This window comes from Hyperolius riggenbachi, chromosome 10, assembly GCF_040937935.1.
Source record: "Hyperolius riggenbachi isolate aHypRig1 chromosome 10, aHypRig1.pri, whole genome shotgun sequence".
Lineage (NCBI taxonomy): Eukaryota > Metazoa > Chordata > Amphibia > Anura > Hyperoliidae > Hyperolius > Hyperolius riggenbachi.
Genome location: NC_090655.1, coordinates 242,065,523 through 242,083,119, shown reverse-complemented (window position 1 = coordinate 242,083,119; position 17,597 = coordinate 242,065,523). Strand labels below are relative to the sequence as shown.

The 17,597-nt window shown below is 43.2% G+C and overlaps 1 protein-coding gene across 1 annotated transcript; it reads right to left on the bottom strand.

Annotated features, from left to right (window-relative positions):
* Positions 1-556: 556 nt before the first annotated feature.
* On the bottom strand, positions 557-17,339 carry LOC137537005 (gastrula zinc finger protein XlCGF53.1-like). Its single transcript, XM_068259164.1, has 7 exons — positions 17,235-17,339; positions 13,549-13,665; positions 11,833-11,964; positions 11,624-11,747; positions 11,402-11,499; positions 8,804-9,155; positions 557-4,541 (listed from the first exon to the last, which is right to left on the bottom strand). Exons 1-7 carry the CDS (start codon positions 17,337-17,339, stop codon positions 4,105-4,107), a joined length of 1,365 nt encoding a protein of 454 aa, XP_068115265.1. The 3' UTR covers positions 557-4,104.
* Positions 17,340-17,597: the final 258 nt, after the last annotated feature.

Sequence of the window (17,597 nt, the reverse complement as noted above, 5' to 3'; positions counted from 1 at the left end):
TTTAAGTGGCTGAGTTCAGTACAAACTGGAGGGGTGCCAGTCTGTTAGTTGGTAGTTCACAAAGTGGTATATTACAACATTCAAAACAAGATATTCTAAGAGAATATACTAACATTTCGTTAGTGTCCTGAGTGAGAAAATGTCAAATGTGAGATATTTTTTTAATTTGGTAATTAGGGAGTGAATGCGAGGAATAAGTTAGAGAGAGAGTAATAAAACATTACTCCTAAGCAATGTGCATACATACAATAAAAATAAATGTATTTGTAATTTAAGTTTTGTTTTTTTTTAAAATGACAGATTAATAATAAATCTCTAGACATATATTACAGCCAATCAAGCAGGAAGTGTTGTAAATCAGACAGTGTGGACCTGGAGGACGACTACTTATGATGTCATATCCTCCCTCTCGGCTGGTCACACCCTGTGGGAGTTTCCTACACTTCAGAGCGCCCACCCTGTGGGAGGGGCCACTAATCTACACACACCTCGCCCATACACAGGTCACACCACACTGATAGTAAACACAGGCTCATGGATTTAAAACAGTGTAAAAATATATTTATTCAATAGAATGGAAAAAAACAGAATTCAGAGGATGCAGGTGGCTGCCAAACACACAAAAAGGTAAGCGCAATATTTACATTCATGAGGTGCTTGCAAAGTAAGTGGTATTTCTACTGAAAGCAAACCAGGCAACAAGGTGACTCCATGGGCTGCATTCACTATGGGGGATGTAGGTTAAAGCCTGACACACAATTCCAATTATGATTGGCCAATCACTGACCAATTTTACCAGCTCCATGTAGTAGAAGGGTCAACAGGTATTGAATGCGATGAGCAGATTGTGTTGGTAAACCCTCATACTACATGGAGGTGGTACAACTGGTCAGTGATTGGCCAATCATAATTGAAAGTTTGTGCTAGGCTTTATCTGGAGATTAGGGATGGTCAATGAGATGCAGATAATTTCGAGTTGATGCAGGATTATGCAAATTTATGCAGCTTGAAAATGGACCAATCGAATTTTAGCTCAGCAGTATTTGATTGGTTCATTTTCAAGCGGCATAAATGTATATACAAATGTGAATAATGCTGCATCAACTCAAAATTATTTGCATCTCATTGACGATCCCTACTGGAGACCAGCGTACATGTTGTTTGTATAGCATTTGTTAATGGCTGACTTAGTCAGCAATACCTTTCAACCACAGCAACCTCTCCTGGCTGTTTAAAAAAAAAAAAAAAAAAAAAGAATGGAAAACAGATAAAAACTGATGCAAACGGAACAAACTGATCCATTTGTAATGGAAAATGGATCAGTTTTCACTGAATACATTTTTTAGTCAGAGACTAAAAGCCCGGCCTTTAAAGCGGATCCGAGATGAAGAACTAACTATAACAAGTAACTTGTCTATATATCTTATCTAAAGTTTAGATAGTTTACACAGCATAGTTTATGATTATTTATTCATATGATACAATGATGGCAGCCATGTTCTGTTTATCACATTACACACAGGCTGAGGGCTGGAGATGCTATCAGCTTGCCTGTGTGTAAATTCAGTCCCCTCTCCTCCTCCCCTCTGCCTCTGAAATCTCTGGCTAGTAACCTCCTCCTCCTCCTGCCCAGACTGAGCTCCCATAAGCCCTTGCTACAGTGCCAAGGCACAAAAGGAGCTGTGGGCAAGGCTTGTTTAGTTTATAGGGAAATAGAGTATTAAAACAAAACAAAACAAAACAAGTATTTGGCTTGAGGAATGCCCTATAAACTATATGAAAGGAACACAATTATGCAATGAGTAAAAGTTTATCTCGGATCCACTTTAAGGGAAGCTAAATTGAAAGAATAAAATTAGTTTAACTTATCTGGGGCTTCTACCAGCCCCGGGCAGCCGCCCTGTGCCGGCGCCGTCACTGCGCGATCCTCCATTCCCTCGCAGCACCTCTTTTTTAGCTAGGTGACTTGACAGCCATTGAGCATGCGTGGCCTTGTGTCCTCGATCATGCTCCCATTGCCAGAAGCGTTCTGTGCTTGCGCAGTAGAGATTTCCCTGTACTGCGCATGCGCAGAGCACTCCCATCCACTGGAGCGTGATTGGGGGGTGTGCGGATCAGGGCCGTGCATCCAAATGAAATAGAGATGCTGCGAGGAACAGGAGGATCGCACAGTGGCGGCGCGGGCACAGGGCAGCGGCAGGGGTTGGTAGAAGCCCCAGGTAAACTCGTTATTTTTCTTTCAATTTAGGCTAGGTTCACAGTAGTCAGTTGCATAACTCACGCGTTATAATGACTGAACTGCAATGCAGACTGGACATACATTTAAATACAAAGCCTACATGCAGCTAGTTAGAATAGCCTGAACTGTCACTGTGAACAGGCCCATAGAATTGTAGAATTGACATGCAGAATTATTCTGCAATGCAACTGACCACTGTGAACAGGGCCTTAGGCTACGTTCACAGTGCCAATGCGCAACGCAGATAAAATGCAACACAAAGTAGCAAGTAATGTGTTGCGGTGGCATGAGATGTAAGGGAGAAATAAGAATGAAAATTACATCATAGGTGTGCAACGTTTGTGTGGCACATTTGAGAGTACAAAGCCCCGCCTTTTTAAAAACAGATGTGCGCATGTGAAAGGAGGAAAAAAATCATACATCCCTGGGGCTTCCTCCAGGCTGATTGCTCCTTTGCCATCCTCCTCCGCCTCCTGAATCATCCACAATTGGCCCTGGAAGGTCCTCCAGTCTGGGGCATACTGCACTACACGGCCACGCTGGTGCCCCCATTAGCAGGAGCGCACTGCGCAGGTGCAGAACGCTCCTGGCTACAGGAGCACACACGGCCAAGACTGTGTTTGCACCAACTGGAGGGCTTTCCTGGGTGCATTGCAGATGACCTAGGAAATGTGAGGGAGCAATCAGCCTGGAGGGGGCTGGAGGAAGCCCCAAGTATGTATAATTTACCATTTAAAGTGGATCTGAACTGAGAAAGTCCTCTCTGCTCTAAAAGATACACAACAGCATAATAACATTTAAACAAAAACATTTCTTTGTTACAGCTGATACAAATCCTAAAATAAACCTGCGCGGTTTCTACTTCCTGATCCATGGAAGCAGACATATTGCTAACAGCCTGTGCTTTCAAATGGGCTTATCTGACGTGGCAGTCATGTGGGAGATCAAATTACAACTTGTGATTAGACACAAATAAGGGGGCATTAAACAGGCAAAACTCTCTAAATACATACAGGGTGCATTTCTCTATGTCTTCCTTCTGTCCTGTGCAAGAGTTCAGGTCCACTTTAAGGTAGCCACATACCACGTATGAAAAAGATCCAATTTTACAAGAATTCAATAAAAATGATCGGTTGTAAAGATAATCCTAAAGTATTCTTTCTATTTGAGCAAGAAATATGATTAATTATTTTTTCCCCTATGCAGTAAGTCAATCTGGAGTGGCTCATTTTAGATCAATTTATATATGAAAATTGAATGGTGTATGGTAGATTCCTCGATTTATAGTCCCAAGCAAATTTTTTCAGAGCTTTCAAATATATATATATAAGTCACTGTCTTTTCTCCACGTGCGTGAGTCTATTGTAAATTTAACAAACTGTTTATTCAGCAACTGTTTGGTAACAGCCCTGTGGTGCAAGTCTCATTCCCTTCTGGCCACCGGGGACCCCATCCAAGTGACACTATTCCCTTCTTTGGCACAAACGATTTCCCACACTCTGAGGATTTAAAAGACTGCTTAGCCATGTACTTTTCTCATGTGAAAGAAGGTGTCATCTGTGAGAAAACCATTATATGCCTGAAAAAGGATGTTTTCTGGTGTATACGGGGATCTTACCAAAGTTTTTCCACACTCTGAATAGAAGAATGGGTGCTCACCTGTGACTTCTGGTGAGCGTGAAGAACCAGGCTTGTTTTCTGCGAAAACCATTTCCCACACACTGAACATGGAAAACTCAGCTCGCCTGATTTCTGATGTCTTAGAAGGTAACATTTATCATTAAACCTTTTCCACACAATGAACATGATTTCTCCGACGTCTACGAAAGTTTTTTTTCATGAGTAAAATGTTTCCCAGGCTCTGATCATGAAAATGGATGCTCTTCTGTGTGACTCCTCAGGTGTATAAGAAGGCGCTCTTTCCTATTGAAACCTTTCCCACACTCTAAACATGAGAATGGCCACTCACCTGTGTGACTTCTCTGGTGAGTAACCAGGCTTGATTTCCGAGTAAAACATTTCCCACACTCTGAGCATGAGAAAGGTCGCTCGCCTGTGTGACAACTCTGATGTCTACGAAGGTCTATCTTTTCAAAAAAACCTTTCCCACACTCTAAACATGATAAAGGATAGATGCCTGTGTGAATTGCCTGGTGCTTTATGAGGCCTCTTTTGGTATCTAAACCTTTCCCACACTCTAAACATGAGAAAGGACGAATGCCTGTGTGACGTGTCTGATGTGACATCGGTGTATTCCTTGGATGAAGATGTCCCTCTGAAGAGTTCCAAACATCATGTCCATCTGGTGGGAAATTAAAATTTCTTTAGAAAAAGAAAGCAAGTCAAAATATAATCCCAGCATGAAAGTTGGCTTGGCTTGTGCGCTGTAGCTCCACCCCTCATATGTGCACCAGCGTAATATCCCTATCATTCAACGCAGTGTGGGGCTGAAGAAGATCAAAGCGTTGGCTGTGTCTGACATTATCATCCACATAGGAGGATGCCATGCTGGACCCAATTCACAGTAGATGGAAATTCGGCAAGCGGAGCAGAAGATCGTGAATGAAGCAGCAGAAGGCATAGCAGGCATGGATCAGAATATTGGACAATTTTATTGTGTTGGACTATGTCCGTCATAGGAGCCATGCAGGGAAATGGCAATGTCTGACATAGTCCGACATCGGAGTGAAGAGCGTTAGGACACGGAGAAGACCTTTCATATGGTGTACAGTATCTCCTCCTCATTTGTTGGTGCTATAATGTTATACTGAGGAATGGAGATGAGCCTTTCATATGGTGTACAGTATCTCCTCCTCATTTGTTGGTACTATGATGTTATACTGAGGAATGGAGATGGACCTTTCATATGGTGTACAGTATCTCCTCCTCATTTGTTGGTGCTATAATGTTATACTGAGGAATGGAGATGGGCCTTTCATATGGTGTACAGTATCTCCTTGTTGGTACTATGGTGTTATACTGAGGAATGGAGATTGGCCTTTCATATGGTGTACAGTATCTCCTTGTTGGTACTAGGGTGTTATACTGAGGAATGGAGATGGGCCTTTCATATGGTGTACAGTATCTCCACCTCATTTGTTGGTACTATGGTGTTATACTGAGGAATGGAGATGGGCCTTTCATATGGTGTACAGTATCTCCTCCTCATTTGTTGGTACTGTGATGTTCTACTGAGGAATGGAGATGGGCCTTTCATATGGTGTACAGGATCTCCACCTCATTTGTTGGTACTATGATGTTATACTGAGGAATCGAGATGGGCCTTTCATATGGTGTACAGTATCTCCTCCTCATTTGTCGGTGCTATGATGTTATACTGAGGAATGGAGATGGGCCTTTCATATGGTGTACAGTATCTCCTCCTCATTTGTTGGTACTATGATGTTCTACTGAGGAATGGAGATGGGCCTTTCATATGGTGTACAGTATCTCCACCTCATTTGTTGGTACTATGGTGTTATACTGAGGAATGGAGATGGGCCTTTCATATGGTGTACAGTATCTCCTCCTCATTTGTTGGTACTGTGATGTTCTACTGAGGAATGGAGATGGGCCTTTCATATGGTGTACAGTATCTCCTCCTCATTTGTTGGTGCTATAATGTTATACTGAGGAATGGAGATGGGCCTTTCATATGGTGTACAGTATCTCCTCCTCATTTGTTGGTACTGTGATGTTCTACTGAGGAATGGAGATGGGCCTTTCATATGGTGTACAGGATCTCCACCTCATTTGTTGGTACTATGATGTTATACTGAGGAATCGAGATGGGCCTTTCATATGGTGTACAGTATCTCCACCTCATTTGTTGGTACTGTGATGTTCTACTGAGGAATGGAGATGGGCCTTTCATATGGTGTACAGTATCTCCTCCTCATTTGTTGGTGCTATAATGTTATACTGAGGAATGGAGATGGGCCTTTCATATGGTGCACAGTATCTCCTCCTCATTTGTTGGTACTATGATGTTCTACTGAGGAATGGAGATGGGCCTTTCATATGGTGTACAGTATCTCCACCTCATTTGTTGGTACTATGGTGTTATACTGAGGAATGGAGATGGGCCTTTCATATGGTGTACAGTATCTCCTCCTCATTTGTTGGTACTGTGATGTTCTACTGAGGAATGGAGATGGGCCTTTCATATGGTGTACAGTATCTCCTCCTCATTTGTTGGTGCTATAATGTTATACTGAGGAATGGAGATGGGCCTTTCATATGGTGCACAGTATCTCCTCCTCATTTGTTGGTGCTATAATGTTATACTGAGGAATGGAGATGGGCCTTTCATATGGTGTACAGTATCTCCTTGTTGGTACTATGGTGTTATACTGAGGAATGGAGATGGGCCTTTCATATGGTGTACAGTATCTCCTTGTTGGTACTAGGGTGTTATACTGAGGAATGGAGATAGGCCTTTCATATGGTGTACAGTATCTCCTCCTCATTTGTTGGTACTGTGATGTTCTACTGAGGAATGGAGATGGGCCTTTCATATGGTGTACAGGATCTCCACCTCATTTGTTGGTACTATGATGTTATACTGAGGAATCGAGATGGGCCTTTCATATGGTGTACAGTATCTCCTCCTCATTTGTCGTTGCTATGATGTTATACTGAGCAATGGAGATGTGCCTTTCATATGGTGTACAGTATCGCCTCCTCATTTGTTGGTACTATGATGTTCTACTGAGGAATGGAGATGGGCCTTTCATATGGTGTACAGTATCTCCACCTCATTTGTTGGTACTATGATGTTATACTGAGGAATGGAGATGGGCCTTTCATATGGTGCACAGTATCTCCTCCTCATTTGTTGGTGCTATAATGTTATACTGAGGAATGGAGATGGGCCTTTCATATGGTGCACAGTATCTCCTCCTCATTTGTTGGTGCTATAATGTTATACTGAGGAATGGAGATGGGCCTTTCATATGGTGTACAGTATCTCCTCCTCATTTGTTGGTACTAGGATGTTCTACTGAGGAATGGAGATAGCCCTTTCATATGGTGTACAGTATCTCCACCTCATTTGTTGGTACTATGGTGTTATACTGAGGAATGGAGATGGGCCTTTCATATGGTGTACAGTATCTCCTCCTCATTTGTTGGTACTGTGATGTTCTACTGAGGAATGGAGATGGGCCTTTCATATGGTGTACAGGATCTCCACCTCATTTGTTGGTACTATGATGTTATACTGAGGAATCGAGATGGGCCTTTCATATGGTGTACAGTATCTCCTTGTTGGTACTATGGTGTTAAACTGAGGAATGGAGATGGGCCTTTCATATGGTGTACAGTATCTCCTCCTCATTTGTTGGTACTGTGATGTTCTACTGAGGAATGGAGATGGGCCTTTCATATGGTGTACAGTATCTCCACCTCATTTGTTGGTACTATGGTATTATACTGAGGAATGGAGATGGGCCTTTCATATGGTGTACAGTATCTCCTCATTTGTTGGTACTGTGATGTTCTACTGAGGAATGGAGATGGGCCTTTCATATGGTGTACAGTATCTCCACCTCATTTGTTGGTACTATGATGTTATACTGAGGAATGGAGATGGGCCTTTCATATGGTGTACAGTATCTCCACCTCATTTGTTGGTACTATGATGTTATACTGAGGAATGGAGATGGGCCTTTCATATGGTGTACAGTATCTCCACCTCATTTGTTGGTACTATGATGTTATACTGAGGAATAGAGAAGGGCCTTTCATATGGTGTACAGTATCTCCTCCTCATTTGTGGGTACTATGATGTTATACTGAGGAATGGAGATGGGCCTTTCATATGGTGTACAGTATCTCCTCCTCATTTGTTGGTACTATGATGTTATACTGAGGAATGGAGATGGACCTTCCGTATGGTGTACAGTATCTCCACCTCATTTGTTGGTACTATGATGTTATACTGAGGAATAGAGAAGGGCCTTTTATATGGTGTGCAGTATCTCCTCCTCATTTGTTGGTACTATGATGTTATACTGAGGAATGGAGATGGGCCTTCCATATGGTGTACAGTATCTCCCCCTCATTTGTTGGCGGTATGATGTTATACTGAGGAATGGAGATGGGCCTTTCATATGGTGTACAGTATCTCCTCCTTATTTGTTGGTACTATGATGTTATACTGAGGAATGGAGATGGGCCTTTCATATGGTGTACAGTACCGCCTCCTCATTTGTTGGTACTATGATGTCATACTGAGGATTGGAGATGGGCCTTTCATATGGTGTACAGTATCTCCTCCTCATTTGTTGGTGCTATGATGTTATACTGAGGAATGGAGATGGGCCTTTCATATGGTGTACAGTACCGCCTCCTCATTTGTTGGTACTATGATGTCATACTGAGGATTGGAGATGGGCCTCAACTGCCCTATCATTCACTTTGTCCTTCACCTAAAATGTCTCTTAGCTCATCAATAACTTGTCTCAGTAACCCTAAACTTTAACATTTGATCTACCATTGGTCAAATTAAACCTCACCAGATAAAAATGAAAACTATTTCAGCATTAGATGATTGTAACTTACTTGCGCTATTATTCAGAAAACATTTGTCTTCTTTAATAGTTTGCATTTTCTTCTCATCTTCCATAGGTTGATGATCACTTCTTACATACGTTCCTTCATTAGTTATCCTCAACATTTCACCTTCCTCTGTAGAGAGAGAATCACCTCTTACATATGTCACTTCTTCTTCCTCTTTTATTGTCCTCATCATGTCACCTTCCTCCATAGACTGCTGATCACTCCTTACATATGTCTCTTCTTCTTTTTTAATTGACTTCCTTAATCCACCTTCCACTGCAGATTGCTGTTGAAACTTCACATGGGTCTTTTCTTTCTCTTCATTATCAGTTTTTAGATCAGTAAATGCTATACTCTATATTCAAAAAAAGCAAGACAGAGAAAATTTTAAGAGTTAATTTACTGAAACGAAATAGAATATAATTTAATATAGTTTGGAATAACTTTTGAGCTTTAACCACTTCTGTGGTTTGCTACAGTATATCTACGTCGGGCAGCACTTGAGTTCATGCACAGCCATGTAGATAATCGTCAATGGTGGTGGTTGGCCGCTGCTCGCTCCTGCTTTGGTACTTGCCACCGCCCGTTGGAGATTAATGAATGGGAATGCAGTTCCCATTCACTAATCTAAGTCCCATGTTATTTCCTGTTCACATACTTATAATACCCTAATAGGAAATAATGCACGAGGGCATCTTGTGGCCAAATAGTAAAATTACACTTACATACATTTATTTTAATAAAAACACCCACACTTACATTTAAAATTAACGCCTTCCCTCCCACCCTCTCCCATAGTTACTTAAATAAATTATGTGCATATAATAAAAAAAGACAAAAAAAAATACATAAATAGTTACCTTAGGGACTTATCTTTTTTAATTTGTATGTCAAAAGGGTATCATAATGTTATGTATGAATGGGCTTGTAATTATTGTTGGACGCAAGATTGAAAAAAATGCACCTTTATTTCCAAATAAAATATTGGCGACATACATTGTACTAGGGAAATATTTTAAACATTTTAATAACTGGGACAAAATGGGCAAATAAAATGTGTGGGTTTTAATTACATTGGCATGTATTATTTAAAAATATAATGGTTAAAAACTGAGAAATAATGATTTTTTTTTTCAATTTTTTTCTTATTTTTCCCATTAAAATGTATTTAGAATAAAATAATTCTTAGCAATATAGATCGTTTCAATCCTATAAATAGTAAAAAAAGTTATAGGCGAATGAATGGAAGGAGCGGTGAAAGGTCAAAATTGCTCTAGTCCTAAAGGGGAAAAAACCCTCAGTAGTGAAGTGGTTTAAGTGAACCTGATGTGAGGAAACTCTCTTCAGGTTGGATACTTACCTTTGTAGAGTGAACTGATAACATCAACAGAGGCGCCAAAACAGGATAAAATGTATTAAAAACCGTTTCAAAAGGAGGAGGTAGTGGTGGTAGTTAAAAAAAAAATTAGAGACTTTGTAGCTTTTAGCAGCCCCGTTAGAGTATTTTTAGTTATTCATACTTTTTATACCAATGTTTAGAACTTACAAATAAGCTGACATTACTGTATTACTGGGATTTGATTTGCAAACTATATGCATTTTCGCTTGTGGTACTACCATACATGTGCAATTTGGGGAGTTTCTTATTTCAGAGGTATCCCCATTTTAGTACATATTACTGCTTGTTTATATACTTATTTTATACTGTTTTCGATTTTATTATGATTTAGTTCATTATGCTACCTCTACAAATAAATAAGAGTACTTAGCCTATTGTCTCTAATTCTTTTAGCTTGTGCTGAAGTAGGGTCTGGCCTGCAAAATGCGTTGCAGTGTGGAGTATTGAAATAAATTGTTTGTTGACTAAAAGACAATAGAATCTTTGTCTACTTTTGGGGAGGTAAGTCCACCACTACCTCCTCCTTTTAAATGGTTTTTAATAAGGCTTTATCCTGTTTTGGCGCCTCTGTTCATATCAGTTCAATGTCTAGTCCACCCCTGGTGGAGGAGTGTTATTCCCAACTTCCTGTCTACAGAGAGCAACTTTTTAAACTTGAGTTGGGTTAGGTCTAATCTCCCGACCCACCTATACAGTGGCTGTCTCTGTGGTAACCCACGTTTGTGAGTATATTTATTTTGCCAGCGATTTACAACCTCCTTGAACCTTAACATACTGCACTATTGTGTGCTCCCGGGGTGTACCCGTTCTTTGTTTCTACCTATGTAGAAGAACAGCTCTGGGTACCATAGAGCCTTCCTGGTCCTCGCTCCGTTCTGCCATTCCACTGCTGTGCCCCATTGAATTTATTCGATCTGCTAGGTTGAAAACCTCTTTGGCACTGTGCTGCCTTCAGAAAAATTAAATCTCCAAGTGCTACCAAAGACAGCCTCATCCATACTGCACACAGGAGTCTGAGCTTACTACATTCATATTTCCGAAGGTTGACAGGGAACGGCAATGGAACAATGGGAAGGACTGAGGACTGGGAAGGACTGAGGACTGGGAAGGCCATCCAGAGCCTTCACTTTTCTTAGGTAAGTGTCTTACCTGAAATAGGTTTCCTTACTTCAGCTGTGCTTTAAACCTCCAGTTCCACCTACCTGATAATGGTGAGGGGTGGTGGGATCTTCCTGTTCACAACCCCGTGAATAAAGAGGACCTGTCCATCTCTCTGGTGGGTATCTGTTACTTGATCCATCTGTAGGAAACACACACACACACACTGACTGTATACATTGTCTCTATGCAATTATCAGATGATGGGGATCTAGGTGAACCCTCCATACTGCTCTCTGCTACAAGAAATGAAAGTCTCCTCTTACCTGGTGATGTGAGGGGTGTCTGTTTTTCAATCGTGATGTCCTTGGAGAGGTCTTTGTGTCGTTCTACATTCTTCCATTTCTCTCTGGAGGAGAAGGTTAGGACATCCTGACAACCTATAGGAATCTGACACACACAATGACACGGTCACCATCAAGACATTTCCATCGCCATTACTGGGCAATGCCCAATAATTCCCAGCACTGCTCACCTCTCCCATCAGCAACTCAGTGATCTTGTTGATGACTTGTAAAATCTTCTTCATGTTTCTCTTATGTACCAGGAAGTGAGGTGGGGGAACTGTGAATTTCACCTGGTCACCAGACTTCACAGGATGAAAACCCTGTATTGAGAAACCACCAACAATGTTATGTGACGTCCCAGAATTCTCCTCAGCTCTCTGGTCAGGTCTGTGTTTTGCAGTGTTTTAGGACTCAGGCTCTCATCTTTCTGGGCAAAGCAAGCAATTTAATCAAACAAAAATAGGTGTATCCACAGGCCTCAGTACATAGCCAGTGTTCACAAGAGAGTCACAGTCAATGGTAAGAGCTCCACTAAGCCTCTAAAGTGACTTGCAATCCTTACAACAAATCCAATCCGAGCTCAACCCTTGCTCTTGGTATACTCTCCAAGTCTTTAGTTTCTATTGACAGATCTGTGAAACAGCATGTTAGTAAGCACAACGTTTTGAGGACTTTAGCCATAAGTGCTTCTTATGATTAAGGTTGTTCTTTACTCCATAAGAGTTAATATTTGAGAGAAGCTTGTACCCACCCCCCAATCACTGGAGAGGGTGTGTCTTTATTGCATTGTCTATATAGGTATATGTTACCTACCAGATGGTTAAGCACTTGACAAATGACATGTAGCCCGAAACGTTGTGCTCGCTAACATGCTGCATGTTAATAAAAATGAAAGACTTAGAGAATATTCCCAGAGCAAGGGTTGGGTCCAGATTGGATTTGTTGTATGGACTGCAAAGCCAGCAATTTATCATCACCCCCTCATATTAACCACCCTGGCGTTCTATTAAGATCGCCAGGGCGGCTGCATGAGGGTTTTTTTTAAAATAAAAAAAAAAACTATTTCATGCAGCCAACTGAAAGTTGGCTGCATGAAAGCCCACTAGATGGTGCTCCGGAGGCGTTCTTCTGATCGCCTCCGGCGGCCAAAAGTAACACGGAAGGCCGCAATGAGCAGCCTTCCGTGTTTTGCTTACTTCGTCGCCATGGCGACGAGCGGAGTGACGTCATGGACGTCAGCCGATGTCCTGACGTCAGCCGCCTCCGATCCAGCCCTTAGCGCTGGCCGGAACTATTTGTTCCGGCTGCGCAGGGCTCAGGCGGCTGGGGGGACCCTCTTTCGCCGCTGCTCGCGGCGGATCGCCGCAGAGCGGCGGCGATCGGGCAGCACACGCGGCTGGCAAAGTGCCGGCTGCGTGTGCTGCTCTTTATTTCATCAAAATCAGCCCAGCAGGGCCTGAGCGGCACCCTCTGGCGGTAATGGACGAGCTGAGCTCGTCCATACCGCTAAGGTGGTTAATAGAGATGAGAGTGATGTCATGAGACCCTCCCGCAGTAATACTCACCACCAGGGACCAGCCAGCAAGTACAAAATTGAACCTGCAAGTTGGGGGGAAAAGGCGGCGGCAGAGAGTGTTAACTCACCTACGTTATGTCACCATCTCACCGATACACTCCAAACTGCTCTCTGCACCTTCCTGATACTTCTCTCTTCACAGGCAGACATGTCAGGAACATGGAGAGGAGTGTGCAGCACATCGGTGAGAAGTGGTGACATTAAAGACTTAACACTCTCTGCTGCAGCCCGTGCCCACAAACTCGACAGGTCAATTTCAGACTCTCATCCTTTTTCAAAAAATGTTTTATTTTTTTTAATAAGAGTGACCTCCCAGAATCCTCCTCACCTCTCCGGTCAGCAGGCAGATGATCTCCAGGGTGAGGTTTAATATCCTCTCAGTCATGTGACTCCAGTCCTCCATCCTCAGTGGTGTGGTGATGTGATCTTTACTAAAAGGCCTTATCTGTAGGCAGATAACAACATGAGAATTATCTAGACTGCAGGAACCTGGGCTGTATTAGGGCCGGGAAGTGTTACATGTGCCACACACTCTGCATTGTGGAGGCTGAGGGTTATACCTTATGATATTACTGTAAACTTGAAGTGAAAGAACAAGATAAGGCATTCAGCACCAGATCCATAGAAGTGGAGATCACCCACATCAGAGCTAAGATGCCGGCTGTACAGAGAAGCCTCAGGGACAGTCCAGCACATAGAGGAGGGGCGTAAGACACAGGCAGGCACAGCATACACTGAATGGCACAACCATATGCTGTAACTTGCATTGTATACAGGAGGAAAATCTGCACAGCATGTGGGAAACACAGTGTTCTCCCCAGAGCTAATTAGGTGGGCGGGCCGCCCGGCTGATTTGAAACCCCGCCCGCCTGGGGCTTCTAAAACTTCACATAGGAGCGCTCCATTGCCTGCTTTCAATCAGCGCCAGCCTCCCACAATAGCAAAGGCTGAGGCTGTGCACTGCAGGAGCGCTCCTCTGCCCCTCAGCTCAAACGTTTTGGTAAGACAGGGATTGGCTGGGCGGGTTGTAAGGGGCGGGACTCCTGCACCGATTCTCCCTCCCGCCCTCCAGTAAGTAGAAGTAGATCTATGATCTGACGGAGCCTCTTTCGTCAATAAAGAGAGAACAGGCATGCTGGAGCCTGAGCAAGCAAGGGGCGGACTGGCAAGGGGGAGATTTCCTCTGTCCGCATCCCCCTGGTATGTAAATGCCTTGCTGCAGCTGTTCGTTTTTGCCCCGCATCTCAATTATTAACCCCGCCCCTGGCACAGTATTCATACTTTCCTGATGTGCCGGAAGATCTTGGGTGACCCGATCATTAGCTGCTGCCAAAGGTGATTCTTCCCGTGCAGATATGCAGGCTAGGACAGTGCCAGGCAGATTGAATGGAGCAGGGTGTAAGAAGCAGCCAGCAGGACAGCACAGGCGTCACTCGGTGAGTTCTTAATGACCTGTGCGCTTCCTGCTGGTTTATGGCCAGCCACAGTCCTCCCTGAAGTTGCAGTCACCTTTCTGAAGTCAGATAGTCTGGACAGGAGATCTGACAAAAGTCACTTTTTCCCGTGTAATAAAGTTGAGAAAAGCCAGGCTGAGGAGCTGCGGTTTGATTGCCATCAGCATAGTCAGGACTCAGGAGATCAGGTTACGGCTTTTCACACATACAATAGTAGAAAAGATTTTGGTTAGCACTCCAGCTTCTCAGTGAGCAAAAGATTTTTTTTATTCTCCAATTACATGTCAACACTTAAGTTAACAATTGTTGTTTCGGGCCATCGGGTGTCCCCTTCTTCAGAACAGTGCAGACATACAGTTTCACACATACAGCTTGTGCAATGTTGCAAGGAAGGGATTCCGGGATGGCTTCCAAATTTGTTTAGAACTCTCCATGTAAATATCAATGAATAAACTATGTGCATTGGTGGTGTCAAATTCCTGCTCATAATTATTGCAATTCACATGGCTGTTAATTCACATGGGTGTTATTTCTGCAGGGGTTATCATAATCATTATATCTATAGCCACACTATCTGCAATACCCTGGGACAGGCCCCCTCCCCCTGCAGGAACAACATCAATGTGAGTTAACAGCCATGTGAATTGCAATAATTATAAGCAGGGGCACAGTGGTGGAGCAGTGCTTTTCAGCGCTGCTAGATTTTGGCGCAGCCAGCGCCTCCATAGACTACAATAGGAATAATTTCTATTGTAGCGCTCAGTGAGTAACGTCGGCTCCGTCAGAAGACGGAGCCGAGGTTGCTTAAAAACATAATAATTCGGCCTCCAGCAATCGCTGGAAGCCGAATTATTTCATTCCCCCACTATCCATGGCGGCCTGGAGGGGGAATAGTAATTAAATCGGCCCGGACTTGTGCAGAAGCAGGACCAGCCATATAACAGCTGGATCCTGCGCCCAAGTCTAGTGGCGCCGATTTCAAATGTACTCCACACTGGGGCCTGTGCAGAGGCTAAGCAAGTTTATGTGCACATGGTGTGAAATGCTAAGTATTGGTTATTGCATTTCACACGCATGTTATTTCATATTAATGTTTTCCTGGGGGGAGCACGGTATTGCAGATAGTGTGCAGGGGCCATATATCATCATCAGTTATATATATGGCCCCTGTACACTATCTGCAAAACAACCTGCCTTCAGGAAATAACATCCATGTGAAATAAACCATGTGAAATAAGCCATGTGAAATGCAATACTCATGAGCAGGGTCACAAGCCTTTGTAGAGTGGCCATACATCAGGCAACTTGGCGGCTGATCAACCATCCGATTTGATTATAATCGAAACGGATGAAAATCGGTGCCACCAAGTGCATGCCCGATCGACACCATTACCAATTTCAGGCAGAAATTGGGCACATATCGTTCGAACAAGCTGCAAGATGTAGGGCAGCCATAGTAGATCAAGTGCACAGAGGTAATGGCGAGAGGATATCGGACCTCTCGCCATCGGAGAGACGAACGATGAGCATTTATACATTACCTGTCCTATGTCACCTACCGCTCTGTGCCCATCCGTCTTCTGGTTTATCCTCTTCCATTAGCGCCCCATATGCCGTCAGCATATAGTGCACGTGTGACATCAAATGCACCATGCGCTAAACGTCCCACCCGGCTGGGAAAAAAATTCTGGGGAGAACACTGGATACACCCTCCCAAATGATAGGAGATTGCACAGAAGGTTACAGAAGAGAAAAGGGCTAAGATCCTGTAGGACGTCTACATCCAGATGGACAGATCAAGGTAGTAGTAGACAAGGACCAGAAGACAACAGTGGTGACAGATGTGGCAGCTCCAACTTAGTCACAGCAACATCAGAAGGAGGAGAATGAGGAACTGGAGAAGTACCAGAGCCTGAGAGAGGAACTAGAGAGACTCTGGATAGTGAAGACCAAAGAGGTGCCAGTGGTGGCAGGAGTAATCACTGCTTCCACTCCTAAGCTAGGAGATTGGCTCCAACAGATGTCAGGAACATCAGAGCTCTCTGTCCTGAGAAGTGCAGCGATAGGAACAGATAAGACTCTGTGCAGAACTCTCCAGCTCACATGCCTCTGGTAGAGGAGCTGAGGATAAAGAAGACGTAATATGTACACTGATCCATGTACTGTATGCGTGTAACAGCAACAAATGGGTAGGCATTTTATTGTGAAAAGCAGGGCTGCAATGACAGATTGGTGTTTCAGGCTAGAACGCCCTTTCTCAAATTGCAATAGCCGTGACAATTTGAGAAAGGGCGTTCTAGCCCAAAACAGCAGTCTGTCACTGCAGCCCTGCTTTTCACAATAGAAGAGCTATAATAATACTTTTGGTGGTGCCTACCAAATTGTTGCTTTTGGAGACGTGCACCTCTGAGGCACTGGGGTAGAGGTTTGGACACACTGCCATATCCATTGGTGCTCCGTCATCTTTCTGTTTGTACTGTATGTGTGTAACATCAGCTGTTAGTGATAGGGGAGGGATATGAGGGTTACTGGGTGTAAATATAACAGATTCTCTTCTTACCTCTTCTGCCGCCAGTCCCAGCAATGTCTCCTCTGTAGTACTTCCTCCTTCTTCATCTATGGCTTCCTTTCTGTGTCTTCCTTTCTGCAAAAATGACATCACCATCTTGTGGAGAATAGCGGAACTGCAGCCCTCATGTATTTGTTCTCATACAGTAGTTTATATCCGTACTGCGATCAGTATAATGATTTTGATGTGAATAGCAAGGACTGTGAACAGTCGTTAAATCTTAACCCCAGTAGAGTAAGTTATTTTAATGTTAGACTGTGTGGAAAGGAATTAGCTACTGTTTTCAGGTTTTATTGATGTTTGGTTTCCTGATTTGCTTCACTTCCATTCTGTCAGGAAGCGAGTTAATCTCTC

Excerpts from the sequence above, each read along its gene's own strand:
- LOC137537005 (XM_068259164.1), bottom strand. The coding sequence starts at position 17,339 with ATGGTGATGTCATTTTTGCAGAAAGGAAGACACAGAAAGGAAGCCATA. Across the intron at positions 11,965-13,548 it reads TCTGCCTGCTGACCGGAGAG|GGTTTTCATCCTGTGAAGTC; the intron begins GTGAGGAGGATT and ends TTCTCAATACAG. Across the intron at positions 11,500-11,623 it reads GACACCCCTCACATCACCAG|ATGGATCAAGTAACAGATAC; the intron begins GTAAGAGGAGAC and ends TGTTTCCTACAG.